The 18,127-nt window shown below is 45.7% G+C and overlaps 1 protein-coding gene across 2 annotated transcripts in view; it reads left to right on the top strand.

Moving 5' to 3' along the window:
- The window catches only part of CPEB1 (cytoplasmic polyadenylation element binding protein 1), a 50,978-nt gene extending 45,168 nt beyond the window's left edge, over positions 1 to 5,810 (top strand). For both annotated transcript variants that reach the window (XM_035132118.2, XM_060282631.1), the window contains 3 exons: positions 890 to 984; positions 2,483 to 2,563; positions 4,432 to 5,810. In XM_035132118.2, the coding sequence (XP_034988009.2) occupies positions 890 to 984; positions 2,483 to 2,563; positions 4,432 to 4,542 (287 nt within the window). In that variant the 3' untranslated portion in view covers positions 4,543 to 5,810. The remainder of the gene's footprint in view (positions 1 to 889; positions 985 to 2,482; positions 2,564 to 4,431) is intronic.
- Positions 5,811 to 18,127: the final 12,317 nt, after the last annotated feature.

The following is an 18,127-nucleotide window of genomic DNA, read 5'->3' as shown; positions in this document are numbered from 1 at the left end:
AGAACGCTGGATAACAGCCCTTTAAACTGAACTGTTTCCCTCTGGGTAGGCTGTTCCGGCCAAAGACTTGCCGGCTTTGTAGCTTTTGATCTCTGCCTCAGCTTATCAGGATGGTGAAGGTATAAATCAGGGGTGGCTAACTTTTGCCATTCCAGATTATGTTTGACTTGACGGCTCTCATCATCCCTGACAATTGGCCACGCTGGCTGGATCTGGTGGGAGTTGAAATCTTAACAATAACTGGAGGGTCACAGATTAGCTTCCCTTGCTATAAATCTATACAGCGTTATTTTGGCTTCAAGTTAAAAAGGCTTTGAACCGTCCATTCAGCACTAGAAGTCTCTTGAGTATAGTTTGTCAAGATGAATAGGCAGCAGGCTGCTACTGGAAATAGACAAATCTGACTATTTCGGGCCGGTGTCACTTTCTTGTGTGTTTTCCCATATTTTCCTTCTTTTTCCACATTAATCTGCACTGTTGAAGAAGTCTGTATATCACTTTAAAAAGAGTGATGGAGCGCTTAAGAGCTAGGACTTGGAAGACTCTGGTTCAAATCTCCGCTTGGTTGTGAGAATAAAGTGGAAAAACGGGTCGCCTTGCTGCTGTCGTGTGAAATCTGTTGGGTGGCTAGGTTCCAATCTACACATTAGTCTGTGGGTTGCAGATCAGGACGTTCCGTATAGGAATTTGCGAAGATTGAATTCCTCAAGCATCCCTCCCCTCCATTAACCTCTGAACCCCCTCTCCCTTCCTGCTGTGGTAGACCTTGGCAAGCAAGTCACGTTCGTGCTGACTCATAAGTCTTGCATTACTATGCTGGTAGATAGATATGTACCAGGATCTTTCCTTGGAGCTGTGCACTGCACTAATGGGCTGGGTTTTGTTTCAGGATCTGGCCGTGTCACCTTCAACAACCAGCGCAGCTATCTGAAAGCAGTGAGTGCTGCGTTTGTGGAGATAAAAACAACCAAGTTTACAAAAAAGGTGAGATGCGCAAAAGGAAAAGACAAGCTCCTGTGGTGTGCTTATCGGCAGGGATCCCGAAAGTGGGTGCTGCTATATAGTCCCTAGAACTAGAACAGAGATTCTAGGTGGGATAAAATATATATCCTGGGGGACATCAGCAGAGGGCAAGGGCTCACTAGAGCTGGGGTGTGAATAGGAATTAAGCTAGTAGGACTTCTTCCCCTATAAATACTGATTTCAGTAAGCAAGCAGGGAGCTGGAAAGAAATAGCAGATATAAGGCATGAAGAGTTGGGCCACTGGTTCACCTATCTCAGTACTGCCTCTTCCTGGCATAGATCTTCTTCCAGCATTGCAAAGGAGGTTGGATATTCCAGGAATCTTAGCATCATCAAGCTTATTATATGCTGGTTTTCCAAAGTGTGCTCTTAAGCAGCTCGTGAGAACAGTAAACAGATCAATATATAGGTGCATCAGAAACAGTCATAAATACATCAAACATGTTTCATAATATATTTATATCCACGCTAGCAAGCTTGTAAAGGCATTTATTTCAAGAAATTCCTTATATATAAAGCATCCCTTTCATAATTTAAGATCACAGAGAATAGCCGTGTAAAGGAAGCTAAGCTTCAAAACGTTGCCCTTTGACCCTGATTAAAATCTTACCAAAGCAGCCGCACTGTAATAAGGCCTCAAAAAAGGGTGCATTAGCCTCAAGTAAGCACAGCCGGTTTTTCACATAACAGGCACCAAAAAGAGTGTTTTTTCTCCTTCAGGAGCAGCCTTTGTAGCTTGAGTCTGCAGAAAACCCTGTTTGAGCAAAGAAATGGTGGGAGTAGAAGAGGCAAGGGCTGTGGCGCAGTGGTAGAACATCTGCCTTGCGTGCAGAAGGTTTGAGGTTCAATCACCTGGGAGGGACCCTGGAGAGCTGCTGCCAGTCATTGTAGGCAATTGCGATCTTGATGGACCACCATGTATCTGACTCCGGCAGCTTTCTGTGTTCCAAATATGCTGGGAAAGGGCGGTCTTTTTCTCCTTACGCAGTTACTGAAGCAAGTCTGCCAGTCAGTCTCCAAACTGGTTTTAGTGCCTCAGAAACAAGCCATTCACTCATGGTAGGGGGGGGGGATACATATTCTGCGAGGCTGCACCTAGTTGATTTTCATGTTCCGTGCAGAGACCACTACCCCTGTGGTCCTCTTCTGGGGAAAGGTGCAGACTTCTCCAGTGGAGGAAATGAAAGCAAAGCTTTAGCCAGATGAATCGTGACAGTAGCACTGGTCTTCCTCAACATCAAGCCCTGGGAGCTGCTTTCGCAGGAGACTCAGAACTCTTTCAGCCTTTGCTCCTGCTTGTTTCCCCCGAAGTGCATGCCCCCATTTCTTCTTTCCTCCTCTCACCATTAAGATTGCACTGTGAACTCCAGCTGTGCTGCCTCGTCCCCTGACCTCCCTCCCTCTCTCTGGGCCAGTGTGTTATCTGGCTTTAATTTCCTTTCCTTACCTCTGGGGCAGGTTCAGATTGATCCATACCTGGAAGATGCCATGTGTCAAGTCTGCAGGTCTCAACCAGGTCCCTTCTTCTGCAGAGACCAGGTAAGGCTCTTGGGTTTTTTTCCCCACCCACCTTAGACCTGGTTGAAGGAGCAGCATTTCCTACCCCACCCACTCTCCTGTAGTGCACAGAACAAACTTCTCAAGGGCTCCATTCCCTTTGCCCCTTTTTAAAATGTTTGCCCATTTTCACCGTCTTTGGAGTGAGTGGAAGCTGCTCTGTTGCGCAGGTGAAACAGCTGTCATTGGTGTCCTGTGTTCTCTTTGATTAGGGTGGGAAAGGGCTGTGGCTTAGTGGTAGCGTATCTGCATTGCATGCATGCATGCCCAAAGGTCTCTAGTTCAATCCCTGGCATCTCCAGGTAGGACTGGGGAAGAGTCCCTCTCACAGAAAGACGAATCATCCAACACTGTATAAGGCAGCTTCAGATATTCCGAAGGACGACTAACGTAGATGAGAACAGTCTCCACTTGCCCAAGGGCAACCTCTTTTCAACTTCTTGGCAGGTTTTTCATGGATGAAGAGCTGGATGTCTAGCTAACTCCCAGCCCAAACTTTTTGTTTTGTGATGGTAGGAGGCAAGCTTTTGGCGTCCGTGTCTAGCAGGTGTGGGGAACTTCTGGCCCTCCAGGTGTTGTTGAAGCGCAGCTCCCATCATCCCTGACCATTGGCCCATGCTTGATGGGGCTATTGGGAGTTGTTTGCATCCGTCTCAAGAGACAATGGAGTGCACCTCCAGGGGTGAAGTCAGACCGCTGCATAAGCAGCACCAAAGTGATCTCCCCCGGGGCGCAAGCCTGGGCGGTGTGTCTGGAGGTCATATGGGCAGCCCAGGGCAAGGCCCCCTGATACGGTCCAAAGAAAAGCAGAGCAATGCATTTGGCACCAGCATTGCTGCAGCAGTTACCAGAAGGAAGCGTTCAAGGTGCAATCCAACCACCTTAGAGGTTCCACTCTGGATATGTGTAGGGCAGCCATCCCCAAACTGCGGCTCTCCAGATGTTTTGGCCTACAACTCCCATGATCCCTAGCTAACAGGACCCAATGGTCAGGGATGATGGGGATTGTAGTCCAAAACATCTGGAGGGCCGAAGTCTGGGGATGCCTGGTGTAGGGTTTACTCCTTTGCCTTTTCTTCTCCCGCAAGGCAGCACAGGTTTAGGATCAGAGTTATCCTTCTCCTAGATAGGTTTGGAAAGGTAGCCTATCTATAATCCAGGATATTCAGGTGTTTCAACCATTCTGTTGTGGTGCTATAGAGATCCTGGCAGTGGGTAGCACCATGTCAGAACTTCCTTTTGGCAAAATGCCTTCATAGCATCTGTCCATCATTCTGCCCGGACACTGAGGTCCAGTGCCGAGGGCCTTCTGGCAGTTCCCTCGCTGCGAGAAGCCAAGTTACAAGGACCAGGCAGAGGGCCTTCTCAGTAGTGGCACCCGCCCTGTGGAACGCTCTCCCACCAGATGTCAAAGAGAAAAACAACTACCAGGCTTTTAGAGGACATCTGAAGGCAGCCCTGTTTAGGGAAGCTTTTAATGTTTAATAAATTATTGGATTTTAATACTTCTGTTGGAAGCCACACAGAGTGGCTGGGGAAACCTAGCCAGATGGGCGGGGTATAAATAAATTATTATTATTATTATTATTATTATTATTATTATTATTATTTAGTAGGGATAACTGAAGAGATTTTTGAATATGCTCTAATTATCTAATTATCTGATATCTCTTGATAAATTGCATTCCAGAATAATAAGGTAACCTTGTAGGCATACCAACCAGAGATTGGTGTGTGTGTAAGCAAAATTCTATAATCTTACATGTTCCTGCTGCATGTCAGAGCATCTCATGGAGCCAGGCTGATGCTTCTTGATCCCTCTCTCTCCTCCCACCCACCCCTTTGCATAGGTCTGCTTCAAGTACTTCTGTCGCTCCTGCTGGCATTGGAAACATTCCGTTGAGATGTTGCATCACCACCGCCCACTGATGCGCAACCAGAAGAACAGAGACTCCAGCTAGAGCAGAGCTGGGAGATACCAGGAGCCACTGCAGTCGCTGCAGGAGGAAGTTCTCCTGTTCACCCGCCACCGGAAGAGAGCCCGGAGATGTTTGCCGGTGCCACACCCAGGCTTGGGGTGCCCGTCGGAAGGACTAACGGGGAATCTTGCCTTCACGTTTGCACTTGCTGGTCTTTATTTGTTTCTGCACTAATGCACAGTGAATTTTTTTTTGTCGGGGGTTTGTTTGGGGATTATTTCAGAGGGGAGGGCCCCTCAAATGATTCTGCAGTTCCCAGACTTTGGTTCCTTGTTGCTGCTGAGAAGCGCCAAGGACCATGTGTTGAGAAGGTGTTTAATGCAGATGCCTTCGCCTCGGTTTCTTATTTATCAAGGGCCCTTTTTTATCTTCCTTGCAATACTGATGGTAATAATGCAGGTCTCATTGGCTCCGTTTTTTTGCAGTTGCCATACAGTGCCTTTCCATTCATTTAACCCCCCCATCTGAACGGAATACACAAATTGTTCAGCTGGAGTTTTTTACTATAACAACAAGGAGACTTTGTTCTTCACTTAAACCAAATCATATTTCATATTTTACGCTCCAGGATTTTTACCAGTTCCTTTTTACACTCTTGAAATGGTTTTTAAGTCGTTTGAGACGAGATTTTTTTCTTTCCTGGCAGCTTTTAACATCATTGCAACTTGTGTCTGGGAGCTGTTAAGTTAAAAAAAAAATGAAGTTTACCAGTTGTGAATAGCAGTATTTGCAACCCAGAAGGATAGGATTTTTGGATTTTGAAACTGGACCGGATAAACGGAACTTCGAGCTGCTGTATATAGTTCGTTGCACTTTAAGTTGCACTAAGGGGGCTTGATAAAGGTTTTTAATCACAAAGTTCCAAGACTTCAATTTTCTTTTTATAACTAAGCTGGTTTAAAGGGCTGTGCTTTAGTAGGAGCCCTTTTCTGTCCTGAGGAAACAAGAGGTACCCTTAAGGAATGTAGTCAAGCCAGCAGCACAGCCCATAGATTGTGCTGGGAGTTGAAGTTTTGATTTTGTTTTATTATTTCCCCTCTTTTGGAAGCTGTGTGCCAAAGAACCAGTGTCCTAAGTTCTCCCTTCTTCCTGCTGAGCTGATGTTGCATATTCCAGCTGCTCTTTGTGGGGTTTTGTGAAGCAGTATGTGAAGTCTCTACCTCATTGTTGTACATGCAGGCAAGACTGCACTCTCCTACAGATGCGTGGAGTAAAGCTGTGATGTCGTTCTTGGCACATAATAAACACGTTGCAGCAAATCCTCAGGTGCCCTTTTTTCCTTTGAAGGTGTGCATGTGAGAGAATGCGTGTGTCTTGGAAGCTTCCAAACAGGCTTTTTAACAGAGCAAAACAAGCCACTTTTTTTCTTTTTTGCATTTTTGATACAGAGAAACATGACGTTAATAGGGGAGGGGGACACTTGTTCTCCAGTCCTGCTTGAGAGTTTCCCACAGACTTCTGGCTGGTCACTGTGAGAACATAAAAGCCTGCTATATCAGGCCAGTGACCTACCTTGTCCAGCATCTTGTTCTCACAGCATCACAGCACACAGATGGCAAGCAGTGTTTGAGCCTCCCTAAAGTGCCTTGCTACATCCTCCTCACTGGAAATACACTACAGTGGTACCTCGACTTACGAAGACGATCCGTTCCACAGCCGTCTTCGTAAGTCGAGGTTTCCGGATGTCGAAGCGTGCGGTCGGCGCATGCGCCAAGCGCAATTTCGCGCTTCTGCGCATGCGCCAACACTTCCGGGGTGTGTCGACTTCAGAAGTCGAAACCTTCGGAAGTCAAAGCATTCAGATGTAGAGGTATGACCGTACTTGGGATGTCTCATTTCATCATAACCTCCCAGCTGGTCCCTATAGTAGTTGGAGTAATCAAACCAGGTTGTTGGGGAGACCTTTAGCACTGTAATACTGTAATGAGCTGGGCTTTCTCCACTGCACCTTAATATGATGCACTTCACCATGGCAAAGATCCTTTCTGATGCTTATGAGCAATCAAGTCCCATTCAGCAAAAGGTCCTGTCCAATGTTAATTGAATGCTTCCTGTTTGTCAGTACTGTGGTACCTCTACTTACGAATGTTTCTACTTACGAACGGAGCTCCGTCTGCCATCTTGGATGCGGTTTAGATAGGATTTTTTCTAATTACGAATTTTTAGATAGGGTTGCTTCGACTTACGGATTTTTTCTCCCAATGCATTCCTATGGGATTCGACTTACAATTTTTTTCGACTTACGAATGTGCATTCGGAACGCATTAAATTTGTAAGTAGAGGTACCACTGTACTGCTTATTTTATTGCTTCCTGTTGAGCATCATGGTGGGATTCCTGATGCAAATTATTGTAATTCAAGTGGTCCCTTGAATACCCTTTCATTACACTGGCAGTTTATATAGGAGGGTTATTTTTTTAATTAAAAAAACACATCTCCCCCCCCCCCCCACACCTTTATGGGAAAATAGCATTCTCTTCTTTCACTTCATTTGAAGGGATTCTTTCCCGTCTCCTCCCCCTGCCACAGAAACTATCCTACTGTAAATTAAGGGACAGTGTTCAGGGAGCCATTCAGAAACACTGCTGCTGCAGTAACCCCACTACCATACTCAGCAAGAAGCAATGCATTGAACAAACCATGCCAACAGGAAATTTAAAATGCACAAGAGCTGCCATGCCTCTGTAGTGCTTTACCCCCAAACGATTTGGCAACAGTCATCATCTGAGTTCTCAAATGGAAAATTGAAAGTGAACAAAGGCTGGCAATTCTAGAGGAAAGGGCCTAGTACAAAAGCAACCAGAATCTATTTACATGGCGGGTGGGTGCACTGAAGCAGCCTCTGCCTTTTCTTGCCTATGTTCCCTTTCAAAGGCTTGCATTGTTCCCTGCGGATTATTAGACCAGCCAAGGCATCAAGTTTCCACCCGAGTTGCATGTGAATAATGAATGAAGCCCAGGAATGCTCCATGGTGATGACACCTGGCTTTGCAGTATCACCCTGGGAGAGGCTGACGGTGGAGCCTGTGGAGGAGGCCAGCTGTCACGTCCTCTGTAGAGGAAGCCTGCTCTGTGTGGTGATTGGCTCCTTCCCTGGCATCCTTGCTCTTGTGAAAACAGACCTTTGTTCTGTGAAACCATTCTCTCTGAAGCAGCATTGCACCACTTTGAACAGGCATGGCTTCCTGCAAAGGATCCTGGGAACCGCATGTGGTTGAGCTGAGCATTGTTAGCAGACCCCCCATTTCTCTCCGAAAGCTACAGTTCCCAGAATTCCCCGGGAAGAGGTTTTGATTGTTAAACCAGTCTGCGATTCTATGTCTGTGAGGAAAACAGGGCACCCTCACTCTTGGTACTGTTAAACTCAGGATTCTTTGGGTGAAGCCATGACTGTTTAATGCTTCAAAATTATAGTACAGGTGGAACTTTCATCTGAATGTTGCCATTACAGAACACAGTAGGGAGGAAGAAGCTTGGGGCAAAAATTGGAAAGTATGTTTTGGGGAGGCATGTGATCTTGCAAACCATGTGGTTTCCTGAGCCAGAGTTGACCAGATTGCCACTGTCAGGTAGACAAGGCAACATAATTTCCATAGCAGCAAAGCCTCAAATTATGTATTGGTTCAAATCCTAGTTTCATATGTAGCTTCTTTCTCTCAGCACATCAAAGAAACGGATGAGACATTAAGATAAGTGAATTTACATTTGGCAAATAAACAACTGTCATCCCAGACAAAAGTTAATTTTAATCCGTGTTCTCTGGGGCCAGTCATACACAAAAAGAGCAATTAAAAAGAGTGGCTTTGCTCAGAACAAGCCGGACAATTTTTAATACAATTTCAGTAGGGCTTTGTAATATAAAGAAAACAAAGCCATCCCAATGCTACTGTTTCATGACATCCTAATTGTTGGCTGCCATGTCAGGATGTGATGGAAGTGTGATCCCATTTCTGCTTCTGGAGACTACAGTACTTAAGAATAGGAGCAGTTTTCTAGGTGAATGTAGTGCTTCAAAAGCTGTCAACAATGTACAAACAACCATATCCAGCTGGCATTCAGCACGTCTTATGTGCAGCAACTGTGAAAAAGGTGAATTCCATGCTGGGAATTGGGGGGGGGGGGTTGAAAATCAAAATAAAATCACAATGTTGCCGTGCAAATCTAGTGTTGACCCCATTTTGAAAACACTGTACAATTCTAGTCACCTCACTTCAAAAGATATTGTAGAGTTGAAGTGTGTTCAGAAAGGGGTAGCCAAAATCAGGAGGATGGAGTAAACCCCCCCCCCTATGAAGAAAGGTGGTAGCATTTGGGACCTTTTGTTACTACTACGACGACGACGACCATTATTCATTAAATTTGTATATTGCCCTTCCTCTAGATGTCAGGGCAGTTCACAGCATAAAAATACAATATATAAATGCAATATACATAATAAAAACAAAACAATTGCCTCCTCTCCCAAGCCCGTCCCACAAACACATTTAAAAAGATATACTGTATGATGTTAGCCAAAAGCCTGGTCAAAGAGGAACGTTTTTGCCTGGTGCCTAAAGGTGTATATAATGAAGGTTCCAGGGGAACCTCCCTGGGGAGAGGGCATTCCACAAACGGAGCCACTGCAGAGAAGGCCCCGTTCTCATGTTGCCACCCTCCAGACCTCTCATGGAGGAGGCACACAAGATAAGGGCCTGACATGGTGATTGGGGGTCTGGGTCAGTTTAGAGGGGCAGTCCTTGGAAGTATTGCAGTCCTGGGCCATTTAAGGCTTTAAGAGGTCAAAACCACCACATGTAATTGGGCCCAGAAGCAAATTGGCAGCCAGTACAGTCAGACCGCGATCGGTATAATATGCTCAAGATATCTTGCCCCAGTGAGCAGCTTGGCCACCAAATTCCGCACTAGCTGAAGTTTCCGAACCATCTTCAGAGGCAGCCCCACATATAACATTTTGAGAAAAAGCAAAAAAAAAAAGTTGACATGATAGAAGTTTATAAAATTCTGCATGGCATAGACATAAAGTGGATAGAGAAAAGTTTATCTCATAACACGTACCTGTGGACAGCTAATGTACCTGAATGTTGGAAGTCAGTCCCACAGAAATCAGTGATGGACACCAACTTGGACAGCCTTAAAATAGGATCAGACAAATTCCTGTAGCATAAGGCTAGCTATGAAGACTATGCTGTGCCTCCATGGTTGGAGCCAGTAAAGCTTCTCAATACAAGTTGCTGGAAACCCCAGGAGGAGAGAGCCCTTGTCCTCCGGTCCTGTTTGTGGGTTCCCGATAGGCATCTAGCTGGCCAAACCTCTCTGCACTTTAGAACCAGTTCGCTTCATTCAAGGAATTCAAATGCTAAGGCAATGAAACACAATATAAGAAATAAACAATTTGAATACAATTTAAAATCAACATTCTTGTTTAAAAGGGACATGCCCTGGACCACCCTGAACAAAGCTTGTGGACCAAGCCACCAGCTTGTCATAAGGCCTATGAAAAAGAAGGCATGCTCTGTTTTCAGTTGTGCAGGGTTCCTGCCATTTGAAGCATCAACTATCCCAGAGAACAGGTGGAGGTTAGGACCCAGTGGAGCTGCCTGCCTCCTTCCCAGCTGGGTCACTCCAGCCATTTGTCTTCAGTGCTGTCAGCGGGTTACTGTATACAAGGCTTTGTGTCAGGCATGTACCGAGCCTACCAGCCTCTCCTACCAGCAACCAACAGGTACCTGCAGGAGAAATGGGATAAAGCCAGTTATCAGGAGCACTGCAGGAAGGTACACTATAGACTACAAAAGGGATATTGTTGGGGTGTCTTATGACAGCTGGCATATTCCTCACTTGTACCCCCAAAGCAAGCTGTAGGGAGTGGGGTGGGGTGGTGGGCAGGTACACAGGTAAAGACTTTTAAGGAAGAGAACCTGTGGGCGCTTGAGATGCTGTTAAGACTACAGCTCCCATCATCCCTGAACATTGGCCATACTCACTGGGGGGTTGGTGGGAGGTGGAGTCCAGCGACATATGGAGAGCCATCTGTTTTAGAGGCTACTTTGCAGCAGGTGTAAATGCAGAAGAAACATTTCTCCTCTCCCCTTGCAGGAAGGGATGCCTCTTGGAAGGTAGAGCTCTCTGTCAGCTGTATTTACAATAACTTGTACTTTGTTAAAATAAAAAAAATAAAGTGGTTGAAATCTGCTGCTCAGTTAACTGGGGATATGTTTTACTTGATAATGAAATTATTAAATGTTGCAGCCTTGTCATTATGCTTTCTTCTGTTCCACTTCTCCTTTAGAAATGTCAGAGTGGCTTAAATCACCAGACTCTCACCCTGGGTCTCAGGAAGCTGGACTTGGATGAAATGCCAAAAAAAAATCTTCCAAGATGAGCTTTCCAAACTCCTGCAGCTCTCCCAAGGGATGACTCAAAGGGTGACCCCATGGCAGGGTGCAATTAAATAGCCCCAGAATGAGTCATTCACGGGTTTTGTTGCTGTTTGTACCTAAACGCTTGCAGGAGAATCCCCAGCAGTTCCAAACAGGACTGGGAGAAGATTCCTGTTTGAAGCCACAGTTTGGGTAATACCAATGGTCTAGTTACTTGGCATAACACAGCTTCCTGTCATCCTATCTTTGAGCCTGATTTGCTGACATGATAGATCTGGGTATCTTCTTGTTAAAATATTTAATTGTAGCCATGTCTAGCTCTTGTGAGCTGTAACAATGCTATCATCATATCTAAACTGACCGGTCAAAGAAATTCAAGAAACAGCATGAATCCAGATCATTAGCTTCAGTTATTCCTGACACTCTCCCAACCTTGCAGGTGGAACTAGCAGTTCCTGTGATCAACACAAAAGCCCCACCTACACCTTTGCATCTTCAGGTGAATTTGAAGAAACTCCAGGTATTGTGGAATGAACTGAACTGGATGCTCAATGAGGGCTTGTTTATGCAGTCACAATTCAGAAGTTTATATCCAAGAGGGTTGGGGATATCTTGGGATAACTGGCCCTTGCATATGCAAACAAATAATTTCAAGATCTACTAGACATATACTGTAAACTTGATGGTACAGGTAAAGGGACCCCTGACCATTAGGTCCAGTCGTGACCAACTCTGGGGTTGCACGCTCATCTCGCATTATTGGCCGAGGGAGCCGCGTATAGCTTCCAGGTCATGTGGCCAGCATGACAAAGCCGCTTCTGGCAAACCAGAGCAGCACATGGAAACGCCATTTACCTTCCCGCTGTAGCGGTTCCTATTTATCTACCTGCATTTTGACGTGCTATTTATCTACCTGCATTTTGACGTGCTTTCGAACTGCTAGGTTGGCAGGAGCTGGGACCGAGCAACGGGAGCTCACCCCGTCGCGGGGATTCGAACCGCCAACCTTCTGATCAGCAAGCCCTAGGCTCAGTGCATAGCTGCCAAGTTTTCCCTTTTCTCGCGAGGAAGCCTATTCAGCATAATGGAATTTCCCTTAAAAAAAGGGATAACTTGGCAGCTATGGCTCAGTGGTTTAACCACAGCGCCACCTGGGTCCCTGTTGTAAACTTGATGGGGCAATCACAAATCATAGTATTAGTCTAATAAATGAAAGGTGGTCTTCTGCACTCCAGAACTGAATGCAATAGTTGGGCTGACATATATTTGGCTCAGCCAAATAAATCTCCAGATGGAAAATTAAATTGTCATCAGCCTCTCATGTGGTGTGTTTTCAGCTGGAAAGAGAGCGCCAAGCTGTCCGGGACCAGGAAAACCTCTTACATTCTGCCAAACTTAGGCGCATCAAGCAGTCGCAGGGACGGGTGGACAACTGGAACTTCTATTGCATTCACAGGTCTGTAAGTAGTGGGTTTAAATTAGGTATGGGCAACTAGTGGCCCTCAGACAAGTATTGTGGGTGAGTGGGGGGACAAGGAAGAGGGAAAGGGGTGGGGGAGAGGAGGACGAGGATGAGGACAAGTCTTGCACACCTATAGCCCTCTCCCTGCCCACCATCAGCATGTGGTCCCCGGCAGGTCACCCATGAGAAAATGGGAGTCCTTAACAAAAGAAGTTTCCCAAACCCTGGTTTAAAAGTGACTAAGGTAGGTTCAGCAGAGATGCCAGAGGGATCCAAGTTCTAGTCTGATAGTGGAAGGGGAAATAACACCACCTGACATCAGTAAGCTATTTCCAGCAAGGGGGTGGAGGCAAATGCCATCTGAATTCAGATCATTTGGGGCTGGCTGTGGCTCAAAGAGGGCCAGACACAATGCAATAAACCTAGATCTAGAATAAAGGGTTTCAAGATGGAATGAGGAAGCTGTGGATCTCTGTACGCTTTTGGACTCCATCTCCCATCATCCCATCATCGCTGGCCACTGGCTATGTTGGCAGGGGTTGATGAGAGTTGGAGCTCTGGAGGTCCACAGCTCCTCCTTTCCTTCTTTAAAAGAAGACCACCCCCTCCCCTGTGATCTGCTCTTCCTCATACAGCTTAAATTGGGGAAAGCGGCAGCGTGATCTTGCACGCATCTACTGGGAGAACCAAGAGCTGGCGAAACGTCTGGAAGGAAGGAGGTCAGAACTTGCTCAGGAACACTGGCAGCAAGACTGGCACAAGCAGCAGCTAATCAGAAGCAGCATTGCCCGCTACCCCCGTGGCATGGTGAGCTGCCAGGTAATAAGAGTTGGATTTGCACCGGTTGTGGAAAGTGGAGGGAGGAAAATCCATCTACAGTCCCCTCCTATTAATAGACACTAGCCTAGGGGCCAACAAATACTTGTTTATTTATTTCTATTTATTTGAAGAGTTCTAACCCGCACTTTCATAAAATATATCAAGGTGGCTTACAACATAAAATGCAGGAAGATCAAGCAATAAATTTCTGTAAAACATAATTGAAACAGCAATGAAACAGCAATAGGTTAAAAAGAAAAAAATATGTATTGTGAAGGCCTGCCTAAAAAAAAAATACAGCTTTAAAAGAAGGCAGGGGCATTTCCTGCCTAACCTCTACAGGTAGGGAGTTTCACAGGGCAGGGGCTGCCATGCTAAAGGCTTGGTTCCTAGTGAAGGCCAACTGAAACTCAGGGTTGTGGGGAACCACCTGCATTGCCCCATCAGAGGATCCTAGTGATCAAGGTAGTGTATTAGCAGATCTTGATTTTCTCCCCCACTCTTATGGCCAGCATGCTTTTTATTCCTATAAATAACACATATCAGATTGGGGTGGTTGCCCCACACCAGAATGTAAGATTAGAAGAAGGCTGATCTAATGTTTCAATTTCATTTTTAGTTCTATTTATGCTGGTCTGCGGCCACCTTAAAATTTTTCCTTGATTTGGTTTCTGCACCCCTGTATTACCCCATTACAAAGAATAACTAGGAGTTCACCATCACAGTGACATGAATTTATAGTAAAATAAATAAATAAATAGTTTTAAAATTGTCCAGTAGCACCTTAGAGACCAACTAAGTTTGTTCTGGGTATAAGCTTTCGTGTGCATGCACACTTCTTCAGATACGATACCTGGATCTATTAATTTAAAGGTGAGTTAAAAGTATATTAAGGGTGGGGTAACTTAATATACATTATTAGGCAATGTGTAAACATCTACAGCAAGAGAACACGCCACTTATGTCTTTGCCTTAGTGCCAATGTGGCAATGCTCTCATTATGGGATGCTGCTCCAGTTGCATTACATGCGTATGTACTTTGAGTAGTCTCAGAACAGAAGTTGGCAGTTGAACTCATGATCAATCTTTACTAAATAGCAAAACCAAATAGTAAATTCACAATGTCACAGCAGCAATTAAATGGCAGGAGTGGGGAGGTATAATTAACAGGATCACTGCACCTTGTTCTTTATCATACTGACATACCATTCATTTTCAATCAGTTATTTATTATTGTTAAGTTAGATACTGCTTTGCTGCAAAAAGGGCTCTGTTCCCTGCATGGCTGTGGTGGGAGTGCCCCAAAAGTGGATGGGACCAAAGTGTGCTTAGAGCCGCCAATTAATTGGCGAAGCAGAGCTAAAGAATGCAACTCTTAAATTACAGTAAAACTTTGACAGCAACACACTGCTCTTCCTTGCCACCAAGGTATTTGGTTTTCTTTGGTGACAGTGAAAACTTCAGTCCATTTATAAAACTAGCCCACCATTTCTGTCTCATCTGCACGCCTAAGAAGTGCCTAACAATCAGCATTGTGTTTCCTAGGCAAAGAATGGGATAAGGAGACAGGCAACCCAGAACAACCATATTCCCGTTTCAGCCTCTGGCAGGAGAAGCCCCAGCATAAACCCCAGCAGAACCTGTGAACCTTTCAGCAGCAAGAATCACAGCATAATGGGCAAGAGCTTATGGGGAAGTGGGAGTCAGTCCACCCAAGAAGAGGAGATAACAGCCACCACATGCTCACCTTTCTCTTTGGGAAAAAGAGATGTGCTATCCCAGTCTGAGGCTTGGGCTGGGAAACTCAGCAAAGAGACTTCTCTGCTGGCCAATATTGCATCTGGAGGCTTCTGCCCCAGGCATGCTGATGGTTCGTTGGTCAGGACGCATTTGGCAGGGGGAGGTTCTCTTGAAAAGCCCAGAGGTGAAGCAATGATGATCAGCAGCAAACCTCGCACCTCTTTACGCTTAAGGGGGAGCCTCGGACCTTTGGAGACCAGCCTGATGCCTGCTTCAGGGGACTTGGAGAAGAAGACAGCATTTTCATCCACTAAAAACATTTAACTATGCTGTAGGACTGAGAGGGCTCCCCCGTTTGAAGGGAAAGCCACCCTCTGGGAGTGTCTATAAGACACCACTCGGGAAATATCCTGAGTGGTACATCAGGTGAGTTACTGAGCAGATTCTCCATCTCCTCTGCAAAGCTTTGATGAAATTCTTTGGCCAAGGTGCATGAAAGCAGCTCTGGCCTGTTGCTCAGTGACAGCGCACGTGCTTTGCATCCAGAAGGTTCCTGGTTAAGTCCATGATATCTTCCATTGAAAGGTGATGGGGAAACCCCGTCTCTTATGATGACCCTGGAAAGCCTCTACCGGTCAAACTAAGCGATACTGCACAAGATCAGAAAGTAGTGTGGCCAAGTATAAAGCAGCTTCCATGTGCCTTCGTCAACCTCTGGCCTCCAGATATCAAATACAGCTGGACATATGAATGTGCCCAGCCCCTAATATCCGCTTCAGAAGCTCTTCTGTCTGTCAGTAATATAAATTAGGTTGGCTGATAGCAGGTCAGGGCCTTCTGGGTGGTGGTGCCTCCAGAATTGTGTGGCATCCTTCCCAAGGAATTCAGTCAAGTCAACCTGTCTTGTAGTCTTTAGATATAGAGTAAATACTTTATTTCTCATCTTACATTGACTGTGTTTTACATTTTAATCATGCATGTTTGTGGTGGATTTGTTTGTTTGTTTGGTGACTTTATTGGTATTGTGAGCCACCTTGGAAGAATTTTATTCTTATATAGATGGAATGGTTGATTGAATGAATAAAAAGTCTAATGGTTTAACATTGCTGGTACAGCCTATGGCTAAAAGAATCAAGTGGGGGGAAATAATTTACAAAAAATGTTTTGGACATCTACTGCCCAGCAGTAGGGTAAAGAACAACGGAACTCTTTTTGCCCTGGAAAAAAAAAGAAGCCTTTCTTTATTTTATTTTAAATAAAATTTTATTTATTATTTCTCTGCTCCACAGAGCTCAAGGTTCTCCCTCCTCCAGACCCTCTAAGTGCCCCTATTTTCCAGGGAGGTCCCTCATTTAGAGAAGCTGTCCCAGGTTATGATTTGATCCTGGAATGCCCCACTTTTCTTCAGAATGTCCCTATTTTCACCAGAGAAATGTTGGAGGGTATGCTCCTCATTTTATCTAGGTATGCTAGGTAGTGACTGGATGAAGATCACCATTTTAACCCTTTCCTTCCAGGGGCTAACCAAACACCCTAAACCCTTTGCCACATTAACATGTTTTAATGCTGCTTTATAGAATTGTGTGTGTGTGTGTGTGTGTGTGTGCGTATTATATATAGTGAACTGAAGTTTGGCCTCATTGAGGGGCAGTATTTCAATATGAGTAGGAAAATTAGTAGAAACACACACACACACACACACACACGTTTGAAATTGTTTTTGAAATATATATTTTCATGTACTGCCCAGAGAACAAGAGTAACTGGGCTGATACTGATAAACCGAGTGACTAATTAACTGAATAAACTAATCATCTTGTCAAGGCTGTAAAGGATGGCAGATTTTAGATTTTATTGCAAGGCTTTGAAATAAGCGTGTACAGTACTCCTAAAACTGAAATTATGTTAGATGGGGGTGATTTGCCACCCCCTCTCCCGCCCCCATTGGGCTCCTGTTCATTTAAATGTCTAGTGACAACCAAATTGTCAGGAGGTGGAGATGCATCCAACAGCTAAAGAGAGGCAGTAAATCTATTAAGGGGCAGTTAAAACAGCACTGGGACGTGGGTGGCGCTGTGGGTTAAACCACAGAGCCTAGGGCTTGCCGATCAGGTCAGCAGTTTGAATCCCCGCGACGGGGTGAGCTCCTGTTGTTCGGTCCCAGCTCCTGCCCTCCTAGCAGTTCGAAAGCGTGTCAAAGTGCAAGTAGATAAATAGGTACTGCTCCGGTGGGAAGGTAAATGGTGTTTCCGTGTGCTGCTCTGGTTCACCAGAAGTGGCTAGTCATGCTGGGCACATGACCCAGAAGCTGTACGCCGGCTCCCTCGGCCAATAACGCGAGATGAGCGTTGCAACCCCAGAGTCGGTCACAACTGGACCTAATGGTCAGGGGTCCCTTTACCTTTACTACAGCACTGGGAGACGTGCAGCTCGCCAGATGGTGTTAAGACTGCAACTCCCACCAGCCCTAACAATTGACTGTGCTAGCCAGGGCTGATGGGAGTTGTAGTTCATCTGCAGTCTGGGCAGACCCAGCCATGAGGCAAGGCGAGGCAACTGCCTCAGGTGACAGGATCCACAGGGGCAGCATGATCCCGATGTGTATCTTTATTCCCCACCCCTTGCTCCTGATGTAGATCTTCAAGCACCCCTTCTTCCCTGGCAGGCGAGGGGAGCTATTTTGGGGCTCGCTTCAGGTGCCAAAATGCCTTGGGCAGGCTCTGCTTGAAGTAAACTAATCCATTTGCAAATGCTCACAGTGGTACAGTGTGTCTGGTTGGTGGTTCGAGCCCACCCAGGGACGGCTGTGGGCAGGATTCCTGCATTGCATGGGTTTGGACTAGATGACCCCGGGGTGTCCCTTCCAACTCTACAGTGTTATATGATTCGATGATTAAGCGGGAAACGGACCTTTCTTAAGTAATAAATATCTTAAGTAATAAACGAAATCAGATAACAGATAATCAGATAACAGCGAGCGATTTCAATTACCGCAACGCAAAGCGGGCATTTTAATCTGAATGGATTCCTTACGACTTCAGTCAACTTCGTCCAACATGAGCCGGAAGTGAAGGTTTGCTGCAGAACGCCCCGACCCTCTCTCCCTCTATATCTCGCCGGCCTGTAAAAAGCTCCCTCCGTGCCGCTAGGCGGCGCTGAGGAGACG

Source organism: Zootoca vivipara, chromosome 14 (assembly GCF_963506605.1).
Source record: "Zootoca vivipara chromosome 14, rZooViv1.1, whole genome shotgun sequence".
NCBI lineage: Eukaryota > Metazoa > Chordata > Lepidosauria > Squamata > Lacertidae > Zootoca > Zootoca vivipara.
This window is presented reverse-complemented; position numbering and strand designations above follow the sequence as displayed.